The sequence below is a fragment of the Salvia splendens genome, unplaced genomic scaffold, assembly GCF_004379255.2.
Source record: "Salvia splendens isolate huo1 unplaced genomic scaffold, SspV2 ctg124, whole genome shotgun sequence".
NCBI classification, from domain to species: domain Eukaryota; kingdom Viridiplantae; phylum Streptophyta; class Magnoliopsida; order Lamiales; family Lamiaceae; genus Salvia; species Salvia splendens.
Window position 1 is genome coordinate 5,511 of NW_024598765.1, and position 14,160 is coordinate 19,670.

Sequence of the window (14,160 nt, forward strand, 5' to 3'; positions counted from 1 at the left end):
TGTGCATGGGCTTATGATGTACTAGTACATGATTTCTTTTTCCTTGTTTTCCAAATTGTATATTATTCTTGTATTTTTAATGTATGATTATGATGTGGTATAATATAATTATAACATTATTAAATGCACCGTTTTTATAACTCAAGTTCAAAATTGTTAGTATGTAATATTGCATCCTACTATCAAATACTAATGATTTACATTTCATAACTATTTTAATATACTATCATAGTAGCAAATATGATCGATCTACTACTATTAGTAGACATTAAGCCTGCATTGGTGATATGAAAGGCGAATAACATTGATTAAATATTTCCATAACATAAAATCCATATATGCTAGACAAATTAAACTAGAGACTGGTAACACATGAAGCAAAAAAAGCTAAGGTAAAAACTCTACAACAGTAATAATTGTTTTGTTCTGTTTTGTTTTGAGATTAAACTAAAACAGTTACCACAAAATAAAAAGATGTACTACTGTAATTTCCATCTCTGAAACCCCCAAATCATGGTTTGGCTTTGTCAACAAACTTGACGCGATTAGAGTTAAGTTGTTCGATCGGGTAGGGCTCTAGCTCTACGGGAATTTGGAGACGAGAGTAATTGGATCCGGCCCTCGGCTAATAGAGAATGAACGACGAAGTAGAGCTGGTGATTAGTCTGTCATGGAGGCCTCACCATGTAAGGATCAAATGCTCCTGTTACCACAAAAATCCAACTTCAATCATAATTCAGTTGATAACAATCGATCCCAAGAGTTTTTTTCGTGTAAGAAACTAGAACATCCAATCCAGTGATAGAGAAAAGACTCTGAGTTAGAAGCTAAACATTTCAAAGAGTACTCATTTGAATAAAGCAAGATTTTATAGCAGAGAAAGCCCATCTCATCAGAAGCTAGTATTATTATGTAAATGGTTAATAAATCAAACTAGTAATATTCATAAGCAAAAGGAGGGAATCTTACACAGAGGAAGTATCAACAAAAACCTCATTGAGCACATCATCCTCACCATTTTCCAAGGCAAAGAGCTCTGCATCCTTGTCATCATCATTGGGAATTCTCTCCATTTTGGAATGAGCAGCAATGAATATCATCTTCTGCAGCCTATCATCCCTCGACTGCCCGCCGCCTGCCCATCTCACAAGGGGCCGGTTGAGCTTCAAGGCACACGAGGTGGCGTGCAGGAAGATGAGCCTGACCGCGACCTTCCCCAGCGACTTGAACTCGCTGAGGTACGTCTCCCACACGAGCCTGCTGCTCTGCGGGTTGGCGATCCTCATCTTCCCTGAACTCGGATCCCTCTGCTTCAGCTGCACCGCCTGGGCGTACACAGGGTCCAGGCCTTGACTCCTCCACTTCATGAGCTCCATCAGAGCAACGTGGGCCTCCTCCCTCGACACCATCCGCGTGATCAGCCTGTCCACGTCCTTCTCCTGCTCGCTCGTCAAGCATTTGAACGGCGGCAAGTATTTTCCGGTGACGTCTCTGATCAGGTAGAGGGGATCAAGGACGAATGCTGCAGCCCAGGATGGGTGGTAGTTTTTCTTGAATCTTTTTTCTACGATCCTCTCCAGGGGCGGCTGAGCAATGTGGAATTTGGAGCACCACTCCTTCACCTTCACCCGGAGCTCCTCCCAGAGAGGGAGGCATTGCCCCATTCTCGGCTTCTCTGCTTCGATCTCTTGCGCCATTGATTTGATCAGCTTCACTAGAGAATGGACTGCCTCTACTTCATTCCAAAAGTGTGGATTCCGTCTCATTTCTTCTATTTCTCTCCTTGCCGGCTCCTCCTTGTACGATTCATCCGAGAAGAGGAGCTGGAGAGCGCCCGCGGAGGCGATTATGTCTTCTATCAAATCCGAGGCCTCCTGGCCTCGGAGGGGCACTGTGAAGAGAGCGGCGTGCCCGTATTCCTGGAGCTGGTATTTGTGGAAGGCGTGGCGGATTCGGGAGTTGCTGTTGATGAAGGAGGCGAGTTTGAGGCAATTACCGGCGGCATTCTTGAACAGGGGAAGCTCGTTGCCGAAATCCTTGATCAAGGCGTTGAAGGCGCGATGCTGGCAGGTGATGTTAACCATCCAACGGTGGCGATCTTCCAGATTCTTGAGCGCCTTGGTCTTGAACCTGTCGGAGACTATCCCCACGCACTGCTGCACGGCGCTGCCGCAAATTTCGACGATGGTGTCCCACAGAATCTCCTCGGCGTGGCCGGAGACGGAGGCGGTGAAGACGGCCTTGCGGAAGACGTTGGTGCCGTTGGGGAGATTGACGGCCAAATGGACGGGATTGTCGTCGGATTTCCAGCCGTCGGCGGCAATCTGGAAGAACATGGCGTCGCGGATTTTGGCCTCGGAGTGGGCCTTGGCCTGGGCGTACTTGGCGTCCAATCTGGCCCCGATCAAGTCCCTCCTAGAGACGGCGGGAAGGCCCACATGGTTGAGGAAGGCCTTGAATTTGGGGTGATCGATGCTGGAGAGGGCGACGGAGCCGCAGTTGTCGTACACCCAGTCGGCGAGGAGATCCAAGGCGGAGTCGGCTTGGGCTTTACTGAGGCTCGGGCCGGGCCGTGGCTTCGGGCTCTTGAGGCGCTTCACGCTGTCTTCCAGCATTGCCAGAGCCCCCAAATCCTCCCGCCCGCCTGACAGCACCAGCTGCTGCTGCTGCCCTGCGGTCGGATAGGATAAGTCTACCGTGAATTTTGACGGGTCAACGATGGTCAACGGAGGGACGTGGTCAATGGAGGTTTGCTTGGAGGAGAAATTGAGGCAGGTGCCGCGCTTGAGGTGCTCGGAGGCGGTGCGGGAGGGGTTGGAGGCGGAGAAGACGGAGTCGCAGAGGGAGCAGCGGAGCTTGACGGACTTGGGGACGCCGGTGTCGGAGTTGTGGACGAGGATCGGCTCGAGGTGGGCCCAGTACCAGGCGCCTTTCCCCTTAATCGCCTTCCTCCGTACCGTCACCAGCCCTTCGAACCTCTTGTGGGCGAGCTTCGCCGCCAGCTCGTCCGAGGATGCGGATTCTACCGCCGTCGTCACGGCGGCGGCAGAGTTGTTGTTGTTGCTCGCCGCCATTGCTGGTGTGGGATTAATTGTCAATGCAGCTGCTCCAGACTTGTGCTTTCATTTGCATTTTCTAATTTTGAGTGAGGTCCATGGCGGAGGGCGGCGGCGGGGAAGGTGGCGCCGCCGCGTTTGAGGAATGATTGTGAGGAAATTCAGCGGTAAGTTTTGGAGGTTTCGAATATATAGGTAGCCGCAGGGAGAGAGATCAATGCAGTAAGTGTAGAGAGAGAAAGGAATATGGCTTGTGTAAATGTGGTTGAATAAGCAGAGTAACATATTACTATTACAAACACGCGCCCTGCTACTATTCATGGACGATTTTGGTTTAATTCATTTAATTTTTCATTTTGTTATTGAGCTAACAACCCAAAACACTGATTTAATGTTCCTATCATATTTTTCTTATGACTCTTGAATTAGAATCAGACATTGTGGAAAATATGAAATACTAGTACTCCAAATGTCAGACTTTCTCTATCTATCTTTTGTCTTTTTAAGTCAGGCCAAGTTTCCAAAATCATTAAATTTCAAGAATTCCATAATTTTATGAGTTACTCAGCTGATCGTGGGACATTTTAATGAAATTAAGTGTAGTTTGCTACTCTTCAGTCCATGAATAAAATTCATGTTTTGTCATTTGTGTACGTTATTGAATAAGAGTCTTATTTCACTTTTATCATAAATGGTAAATAAGTCTCATATTCCACTAACTTATTTCATTCACATTTTATTATAAAACAAATATGTATAAGTGTGACCCATATTCCACTAACTTATTCAATCCACTTTTCTTTACATTTGTTAAACTCGTGACATAATTAAATAATATGACTTTTATTCGGAGACGAATGAAGTATAAAATTTTATTCCATATACTTAATATACATATTTAGGCCATATACTATTTGCGATGTACATTTTATGGGCGTTATACTTTAAAATGCACTTTTACGGTTGCTATACTATCCATTTGCTCGTGACAAATGTTTTTCCACTTTTTTGAACAAAAATACCTCCAAATTATTTAGGGACAATTTTGTACATTTACTATCCAAAGACCTAATTTTTCTTACCACACTTACTTTAGGGCATCCACTATAAGGCGGACACTTCCAACAGCCCCGCCCCCTTTTTTGTCCGCAGCCTCAGTTTATTTATCCGCGCCCACAAAAAAAACTGTCCGCAGCGATAAGGTGGACACTTCCAATAGCCCCAAAATTTTTAGCCACTTTTCATTTTATTTTTTTCGTTTATTTTAAATCAATTATAATTAAAATTATCGGAATGTAAATAATTAGAAAACGAGGTAATTCAGATCGAATATACGTTGTATTGGAAACGGCAAAATTATACAATGAACATTTTAAAATAATACAAATAAAACGTCGGTGTATCCGGTACGCCCGGACTGAGCAGACCCATCATCGTCTCCAGTGCGTCTCGATCTGCATCGGTGAAAGGAGATTGGCTGGAATGGAAAGGGGTCTCCGGCCGCGGATGGTTAAGCGCGTCCAGGTTGGGTCTGTAAACTCCAAACGCCGAGCGGCTCAAATTCCTCTGAAAAGGTTGGGGCGTGGGACTCGACCTCCACTGCTGAGATGGAGGAGGAGTTGGACTCGATCCTCACGGAGGGGGAGTTTGACTCCAACCCCACGACTGGGAAGGATAGCCGCCATATCCTGATTCGTCAGTGCCGGGTGATTCGTCGTCTCCACCGTGCATTTTTTAGAGTGAAAGTGTAGAGAGTTTTTTTTTAATTATCTTATATAGGGAGGAAATTACAAATAAACTCCTATAGAAAGGAGGAAATTACAACTAATGTCAATAGAGCTCGAACTCGGCACCTCATACAATAATGTCTAAGCTCCTTGCCACTAGGGCAAAGGCTCTGGACGAGTGAAAGTGTAGAGAGTGAATTAATGGAGAGTGTTTGAAAAGGGTGTAAAATGGGTGGTAGAGGAGTGGTATTTATAATACAATTTTTGAAAATAATTAAAAAAATAAAAAAAATTTCCGAGGGCGGCCGGCCCGCCGATGACCGGCGCGTCCTCGCACCCTTATCGCCGGAGGGCCTTCCGCCCCCAAAATGGCGTCCGCCTCGGGGCGGACGCTCCATGCATTATAGATCGGCAGATTGGGGGCGGCCGCCGACCGTATAGTGGATGCCCTTAGAAAAAGAATATAAATCAAAATCTAAACCTCAAAGCTATTTTCCAAACTCATTATCGAAGTCGCTAAATCCAACGGATTTCTTCTCAACCTCAAATGTCGAAGACCTCAAAATTCCACCAGATAAAGAAAGCTTTAATATTTCAATATATATCGGTGAATACTTCAGTAAAACCAATACAATTTCGTGTAGTTCTCCTCTTTTGTTAGGGTTTTAATGGTTGAATTGTAGAATCGTACGTATATATTTTAGGGTTATGAGTTTGCCTGTAGTTTAGGGTTCTTTTATTGAGAGGAATATGTTGATTGCATTATTGATATTATTTCGTTTGTTTTATACTCTATCAGTCCCCAACAAATAAACTAGTTTTATCATTTTGAGTCTTCCCAAAATTAGACAAAGTCTAAATATGGATAGTGTTTCAACAAATTAATAATAATCCTACACATCATTTATAACGTGGCTTCACAATCCACTAACACTCGTACCACTAGTTTTTTCCTCTCTATCTCTACTTTTTCTCATCTTTCTCTTACTTTATCAATTGCACGTTAAAATCCGTGTCATTTACAAGTTTGTCAATTTTTTTGGGACAGGTGGAGTATGAATGAAGTGACAATATGCCAACTTCTCTCCCTACCTAAGTTATTGTGGTGAACTTATTACTCTTTCTGTCATTTACTATTTCAAGGTATTCGTGATTTAAAGTGTTAGAATGAGATCACATAATATCGGGAGAATATTATATGATTGATATGAGAATATATTTTGCCTAAATTAGAGAGAGCAATTATTGTAAATTTAGGTTTACCATATATGTAGAATACATAGCCTATAAGAATGTAGTCTCTGTAACATATTATTCATTCAATACGAAAGGAAAACTTCTCCCACCAATCTTAACATGGCCTCAGAGCAGGAACGACCTTGGCTAAGAAAAGTTTCATCATAGCCAAAAAGAATACCAAATCTCGACCCTTTGTCCAACCCAGAAACCTACACCAAAATATGTCAGATACAGAAGACACAAAAAGATAATCCGGAGCAGATCGTGAGTCTGAGAAACAGCAAAAGCGTCACAGTAGCATTCAAACTGAATGGGAAAAATTACCCCCTTTGGTCAAGGCTCATCAAAGTAAAGATAGGAGGCCGAAGAGCCTATTCATACATCCGAAACGACCCCCCAGAACCGGGAAGTAAGGGGTTCGACGAGTGGGAAGAGAATGATCTAGTGGTGTTCTCATGGATCGTCGACAACATCGTAGCAGATTTTTCCCATCATCTAACTGCCAAGGCGTTGTGGAACAGCCTTGCAGTGACATTCGAGAACAAGGCTGACAAATACCTCATCTACGACCTGGAAGAGAAGGCAATAAACATCAAACAAGGAAACCTCGATCTGGAAATTTATTACCGGAGGATCCATGGACTATGGATCAACATCGACAGAAGCCAGAAGCAACCGATTAGTTATTGTGATAAGGGAATCGATCAATTTCGAACACATTCGAATGAGAAACGATTGATCAAATTTCTGACCAGGTTGAATCAGGAATACGATTCGATTCGAAGTGACATCTTGAAGGAGGAACCAACCCCATCAGTGGAGGCAGCCTATGGATGGGTGAAGACGGAGGCGGCTCGACGTCGAATCATGCCACCGGCATCGCCGTCACCCAACGAAGAAGCCAATGGCAGCAATGCCGATTCATCATTTGGGGGTGAAATCGGACACGGATTCGCAGCAATCGGACAGAACTCAGTTACCCAGAATCAGCAACCACCGAACCGCGGTGCACCACCGCGCTCCTCCGCCACCAACCGATTGGGAAACCAGCGCCCCGACACCTCAAAATTATGGTGTTCCCACTGTGGAAGACAGAAGCATACGTGGGAAACGTGCTTCAAAAGATTAGGGTACCCGGAGTGGTGGGAAGAACGACAAAAGGCGAGGGTGGCTCAGGAGAAATTCGCTGTTGGAGTAAACGAAGATGGAGCTCAGCGACGCAATGATGCCGGGAACAATGGGGACCCAACTGGACCAGGGGTGGGGGCGCGTCAGGAAAACCACCCGACCGGCGGCAACGTGAGGGGTGCCGGCAATTTCACCGGGAGAATGGAATCGACGGAGAAGTCGGCGCAAGGAGGTAACGGGTTTGGCTTTGTGCCAAACCCTAATATTATGAATTGCTATTCTCGTTTTTCCCCCACCAGAATAGGAATTATGAAAAAGGACCCCATCACATTAAATTTCGACCCCATGATTCCCAGAAACCTCAAATTGGACCCCAAACTGTTCAGAAATTCCATATTTGCCCCAACTATATGTCTGAAAATCAATTTGCACCCCTACTAGAAGTTTCCGCTGCATTTCATGTACATAATATCTCTGATAAACACTCAAAGGGCTGGATATTTGATTGTGGGACGACTGATACCATGACCCCAGATAAACGTGATTTTATTGATTTTAATGAGGACACGAAATCCTATATTAAAACTGCAAATGGGGAATTGATTAATGTTGAAGGATCGGGCACAGTTGAAATATCTCCTACACTTCGGCTTACGAATTGTTTATATATTCCTACTTTATCTCAGAGACTGATGTCTATTAGTCATGTGACGAAGGAATTAAATTGCACACTTATGATGCATCTTGACTTTTGTATTTTACAGGATACTCAGACGAGGAGGATTCTTGGGCGTGGCACTGAGAAACGGGGGCTCTATTATGTGGATGAGATAGCTCACCATGGCAGTGCAATGCTAGCTCACGGATCCACACAATAGGAAACTTAGCTCTGGCACCGAAGACTAGGACACCCTTCTCCTGGTTACTTTAAATTGCTTTACCCGAACCTTTCGATTCCGTCTAATTTTTCGTGTGAAGCTTGTGTTTTGGCCAAGAGCCATAGACAGTCTTTTAAACCTACAAATACTCGTGTGAAATCCATGTTTTCTTTAGTACACTCTGATGTTTGGGGTCCTTCACCTACTGTTGGTCGGAATGGTTTTAGATATTTTGTGATTTTTGTTGATGATTGCACTAGAATGACATGGATCTGTATTTTGAAACACAAGTCGGATGTTTTTGATCGATTTGCCTCGTTCTTTAAACTTGTCCAAACACAATTTCATACCACTATCAAAACCTTTAGGTCAGATAATGGGAGGGAATTTGTGAACAGTACTATGACCCAATTTTGTCAAAACAAAGGCGTGATCCATCAAACCTCTTGTGCATATACACCCGAACAAAATGGGGTAGCTGAACGGAAGAATCGAACAATTCTAGAGATGACCCAAGCCCTAATGATTGAATCCAAAGTCCCTGCATTTTTTTGGCCAGAAGCAGTTGCTACATCTATTTACCTGATCAATCGCCTCCCAACTAAAACACTAAACATGAAAACCCCTCTTGATACCCTCTCCAAACAAGCCAAAATACTTGAATACCTAAACCTTCAGCCAAAGGTCTTCGGTTGTACTGTCTACACTCATATCCCAAAACACGAACGAACCAAACTATCACCTTGTGCAACCAAATGTGTCTTTGTGGGGTATGGGGTGAACAAAAAAGGTTACAGATGCTATGACCCTTCCACTCGAAAAATCACCACCACCATGAACTGCAATTTCCTAGAAACCAAATTATTTTATCATACCCACCTTAGTAGTCAGGGGGAGAGTGGTCCGAGTAATTCTGAGGACTATCTAAGTTGGGTTGTGCCATTGCCAAGCTCCTCAAGTGGGGATTCAACAGATCCAGTGGAGGTCACTGCCGCCGAGCAAGTCTCACCACAGGAACCGTCTCATCCACCCCCAAACGATCCTCTTCCGATGATATCCGAGGTAATTCCTGATCCGAATGTTGTTGAGAACCCAGTTATTACTGACCCGTTGATACATAACCCCAAGGGAAGGATACCACCGTGGATGGAGACACCGGGAGATACTACAAGAGGGATCCCAGCCAAAAGATATTCCCCTGAAAAGATAGGGAAGAAAAGTCGTTATGGGGTGGCGAACTTCGTACAAGGAAATCTGACTAAAATGGCTCGAGCATTTGAGGCTGCACTGTACGAAGATGAAGAAATTCCTCAAACAGCTGGTGAGGCAATGAAGCATAAGAAGTGAAGGGAATCAATGCTTATTGAAATGAAAGCCCTGATGAAGAATAGTACGTGGGTTAAAAGCAAGTTACCTGAAGGAGCTAGAACTGTCAGGGTGCAGATGGGTATTCATGATAAAAAGAAGACCAGATGGGACAATAGTAAGATACGAGGCACGACTTGTGGCGAAAGGATACACCCAGACGTATGGTGTGGACTATGCTGAAACATTCTCCCCAGTGGCTAAGATTAATACTGTGCGGGTGTTGTTCTTAATTGCTGCTGATAAGGATTGGCCGCTCCACCAGTTCGATGTGACAAATGCATTCCTGCACGGAGAGTTACCTAAGCCGGTGTTCATGGAACCACCACCTGGGTTCACTGAAGATTTTTTTGATGGGGAAGTGTGCCAGCTCAAGAAGACACTGTACGGATTGAAGCAGTCACCGCGAGCATGGTTTGGGAGATTCACAGAAGTGATGAAGAAGTACAAGTACGAACAGAGTAATTCAGATCATACTTTGTTTATCAAGAAAAGAGGGGGGAAGATCACATGTCTGATTATATATGTAGACGACATGATCATTACTGGAAATGATGAGGAGGAGATAGCCGAACTAAGGAAGAACTTATTCCATGAGTTTGAAATGAAGGATCTTGGTCTCCTTAAGTACTTCTTGGGGATAGAGGTGCTAAGGTCAAAAAAAGGGATCATCATAAATCAGAGGAAGTATATACTTGACTTGTTGGCCGAGATAGGAATGATTGATTGCAAACCAACAGATACTCCTATGATACAAAATCATGGATTGCAGATGAAGGAAGGCGCGAAATTGACTGATAGGGGGAGATATCAGAGGCTAGTCGGTAAGCTCATCTACCTCTCCCATACACGACCAGACATTGCATATGCGGTTGGAGTAGTGAGTCAGTTTATGCACTCACCACAAGAGGAGCATTGGGAAGCTCTGCTAAGAATTGTCAAATACCTGAAGGGAACAGCCGAGCATGGACTTATGTTTGAGAAGCATGGTCACATGGAGATACACGGTTTCACTGATGCAGATTGGGCAGGGAATCCGAATGATCGAAGGTCTACCGCCGGATACTTTACCTTTGTAGGAGGTAACCTTGTGACATGGAAAAGTAAGAAGCAAAAGGTAGTGACACTGTCTAGTGCAGAGCCAGAGTTCCGCGGAATCAAGAGTGGACTGACAGAGGTGCTATGGCTGCGGAGACTTATGACCGAGTTGGACCTCCGGTCCGCTCTTCCTTGTAGATTATTTTGTGACAACAAGGCGGCTATCAGCATCTCTGAAAACCCGGTACAACATGACAGAACAAAGCACGTGGAAGTAGATAGACACTTCATAAAGGAGAATCTCGAAGCAAAGGTGGTGGAAATGCCTTATGTCAAGTCCGAAGATCAACTGGCGGATACCTTGACAAAGGCAGTAAATTCGAAGTCATTTCGAGAAGTACTGGACAAGCTAAGCATTGGGAATCCCATCCCTTAGCTTGAGGGGGAGTGTTAGAATGAGATCGCATAATATCGGGAGAATATTATGTTATTGATATGAGAATATATTTTGCCTAAATTAGAGAGAGCAATTATTGTAAATTTAGGTTTACCATATATGTAGAATACCTAGCCTATAAGAATGTAGTCTCTGTAACATATTATTCATTCAATACGAAAGGAAAACTTCTCCCACCAATCTTAACATAAAGCCTCATTTAATTTTTCATTGTAGTAAGTGGATCTAACCATTCAACTGAATCATCATTACATTCAGTTTTATTATAAAACAATACTACCTCCATCCTTGAAAAATAGAAACTTTTGAAAAGACATAGGTTTTAATGTACAATTGGTAAATTAAGAGAGAATCATTGGTAAAATAAGAGTAAAGAAGAGAAAAATGAGTAAAATTAAAATGAGAGAGATTAGAAAAAAAAAGTTGTACTATTATCATTTTTTTCTCTTTATGTGTTTTTTCTTTTTTCATTTTTTCTATCCTCCAAGCCAAGAGTCCTCCACAATTCCGCGTCAATATGAATTTTAATATGGCTTCACTGGGTGCGATAGAGGCAAACACTACATACTGGAACAATTGGAGTCACAGACTCACAATGTCTCCTTATTCGGTCTCACGAGCATGAATGAGCGTTCAGAGGATGCTAACGCCCTAAATTTTACTTTTAGTACTCCTAACTTTTAGGATTTTTTATGTATATTTAATTACATATTTTTTTTAATTTAAAAAATTTTTAAAATGATTTTTTTTATTAATTACTCACTCCATCCGCTAATAGAAATAAGTCATATTTCTTTCAGACACAAGTTTTAAGAAATGTAAAGAAGAGTGAGTGAAATAAAATTAGTGGAATATGGGTCACACTTCTATATACTTCCCTCCGTCCCAAAAAAATATGTGCATTATTAAATTGATATAACTTTCCAAAAATGGGATGCACATATTTTTATGGGACGGAGGGAGTATTAATTTTAAATGATATGTGAAATGAGCCTTTTTACCATTTATAGTAATTATAAACCGGGACTCATATTTGCGGACGAATAAAAATTAAAAAATGAGACTCCTATTCGCTAACGGAGGAAGTATATTTTTAAATTAGTGAAATAAAATAGTGGGACCATGAGGGATGGGATGGTAGATTGTAGGTGTTAGTATTTGTTAAGTAAGAGCATCCACAGTAGGACGAACATCCCAATAACCTAGCACTAGGACATCCCAAAAACACCTCCTGTCATGTCACTAGGACATCCCAGTGCACAATAATAGCCTAGTACTAATATATCCCAATAGCCTAACACAATAATAACCAATAAAATAAACTCACAAATACGGAACTAAAAAATTCGACACGAATACGGACGGAGAAAGTGCAATAATAATTTTATTAAAAAAAAATTAACATAGTACAATTAAAAAAAACGATTCAAACAAAGTACATGTTAGTATGCCTTGAATCTGTATAGTTTGCTGCTAGCCGAACGAGGACGCTATGATATGTTTTTGTTTTAGGCCTTCATTTTCGACGATCATGTTGTGCATGATAATACATGCGTTAGCCGGTCGCTCGTCCGTGGTGCAAATGAAATGAAGTGCAATGAGCGGTAATATAGAGTTTTGGAAAAAAAATGCTCTCGATCGTCTGCTCGTCCGTCGCCTGACTACAATAGCAGACGACCGGACGGACGGCGTCTCCCCACCATGGATGACCTCTTGTCCGTCGCGCTCGTCTGTCACCTGCTCGCCGGGTCCAATAGTGGACGTCCGCGATGGATGAGCCGCTAGCCGGTCGCTCGTCCGCCAGGACGTCCGCTATTGTGGATGCTCGAAGAGATGAAGTAAAAAGTGATGAAGATCCCAAAAATAATTAAGGGAATGGATAATTTAAGGAATGACCGAAAATCCCTAAAAGTCAAGACATGTAGATATGATTGTAAATAGATAATGACAAAGAAACAATAGAGATGTTGTGTCACGACCGCACTTGCTAAGGATAGTATAGTCGGGGAACCGTGACTAGGGGTGGGGTTATAAGAAGCGGGAAAAGAATTTAGGAAAAATAAAATCAAACATTGGTTGCGAGACATGACTAATCAAGTGCTGATACATAGAAGAAAAGATACTCGATCATGAAAACTCGAGTAATTGTTTGTAAAAATTTCAAAATATCAGAGTTTTGAACAAAATAGACTTGAGTCTTTTAAGATGTACAACGAAAACAAATGAACGCGGTTCCATGTATGTAGACATGAACCTCCGAGAGTCAAAATCTGAATGAATTAAATGTCTTGTCTCAATAGCACTTACTCCACCACTTCGCTGCTCAACCTGCACATTTAGAAATATAGGTAATCAAGCTAATAATCTAGTTTCTAATAATATCGGCTTAGCGGGTCGTTACATGTTGAATATTTATGATATCAGATTAATTTTTTTAAGTGCGAAAATTAGTGAATTTTGATTGAATATCACTTAGATTTAATGTTTCATTTTTTGTTGGCATTTCGAAATTAGTGAGAAAATTTGAATAAACATTTGTTTTGGAAAAATATTTGGAAATTGTAATATGGAAATATATTGGGTGGTGTTTTTTATGCATTTGTGAATGGCAGATTATTTTGCTTAATGATTTTAAAGAATATATTAGGCTAGAGAAAAATATTTTTACACTATATTTTGTAAAAACAAACACAGTACCATGTATTTTCTTTTATCAAAATTCCTCACAATTTCACTAAAAATGTCATGTCATCGCCGGAATAAGCTACTTCATTTCTGAAATTTAATCGATTGCAAAATGTGAATAAATTAATATATTAGTTTTGTAATTTACATGGAAATAGAAAGTATTAATAAGTATAATACATCCGTCCACAAAAAACATTTATATTTTTTCATTCTCCGTCCACCAAAATTAGTACTTCCTCAGTCTACTTTTTGGATTCTCATTTGAGTTCAGCATGTGTTTTAAGAATTGTAAAAGAAGGTGGATGAGAAAAGATAGTGAAATAAAGAGACCTATTTTTATATAAAGTGAACTACCTCAAAAGTCCCTAATGTTTCCATTTGTGTCACTGCAGGCCCCTAACAAAAAAAATATCGTCAGACAACTCTAACCTTAAACATAATCACATATCATGTTTTTTCTGACTATATTGCCCTTAAGCCCTAAAAGGGCATTCCGGTCATTTCAGTGATGGTTGGCGATTGGACATATTGTGCAGCATTTATTGTATTTAAGAATAAAGTTGGATCCACGATTGCAAAATTGT

At 41.9% G+C, this 14,160-nt stretch overlaps 1 protein-coding gene across 3 annotated transcripts; it reads right to left on the reverse strand.

Annotated features, from left to right (window-relative positions):
• Positions 1–279: 279 nt before the first annotated feature.
• LOC121789058 lies at positions 280–3,321 on the reverse strand. 3 transcript variants are annotated; one of them, XM_042187593.1, is made up of 2 exons: positions 1,016–3,321; positions 280–703 (listed from the first exon to the last, which is right to left on the reverse strand). In XM_042187593.1, the coding sequence occupies exons 1-2, from the start codon at positions 3,072–3,074 to the stop codon at positions 669–671; spliced, it is 2,094 nt and encodes a 697-aa protein (XP_042043527.1). In that variant the 5' UTR covers positions 3,075–3,321; the 3' UTR covers positions 280–668. The 3 variants fall into 3 exon arrangements, with proteins under 3 accessions (XP_042043527.1, XP_042043525.1, XP_042043526.1); XM_042187591.1 differs by having other exon boundaries at positions 970–3,321; XM_042187592.1 differs by lacking the exon at positions 280–703 and having other exon boundaries at positions 966–3,321.
• Between the last annotated feature and the right edge of the window lie 10,839 nt (positions 3,322–14,160).

Bases quoted from the DNA above. Each gene is read 5' to 3' on its own strand.
- LOC121789058 (XM_042187591.1), bottom strand. From the start codon at position 3,074: ATGGCGGCGAGCAACAACAACAACTCTGCCGCCGCCGTGACGACGGCG.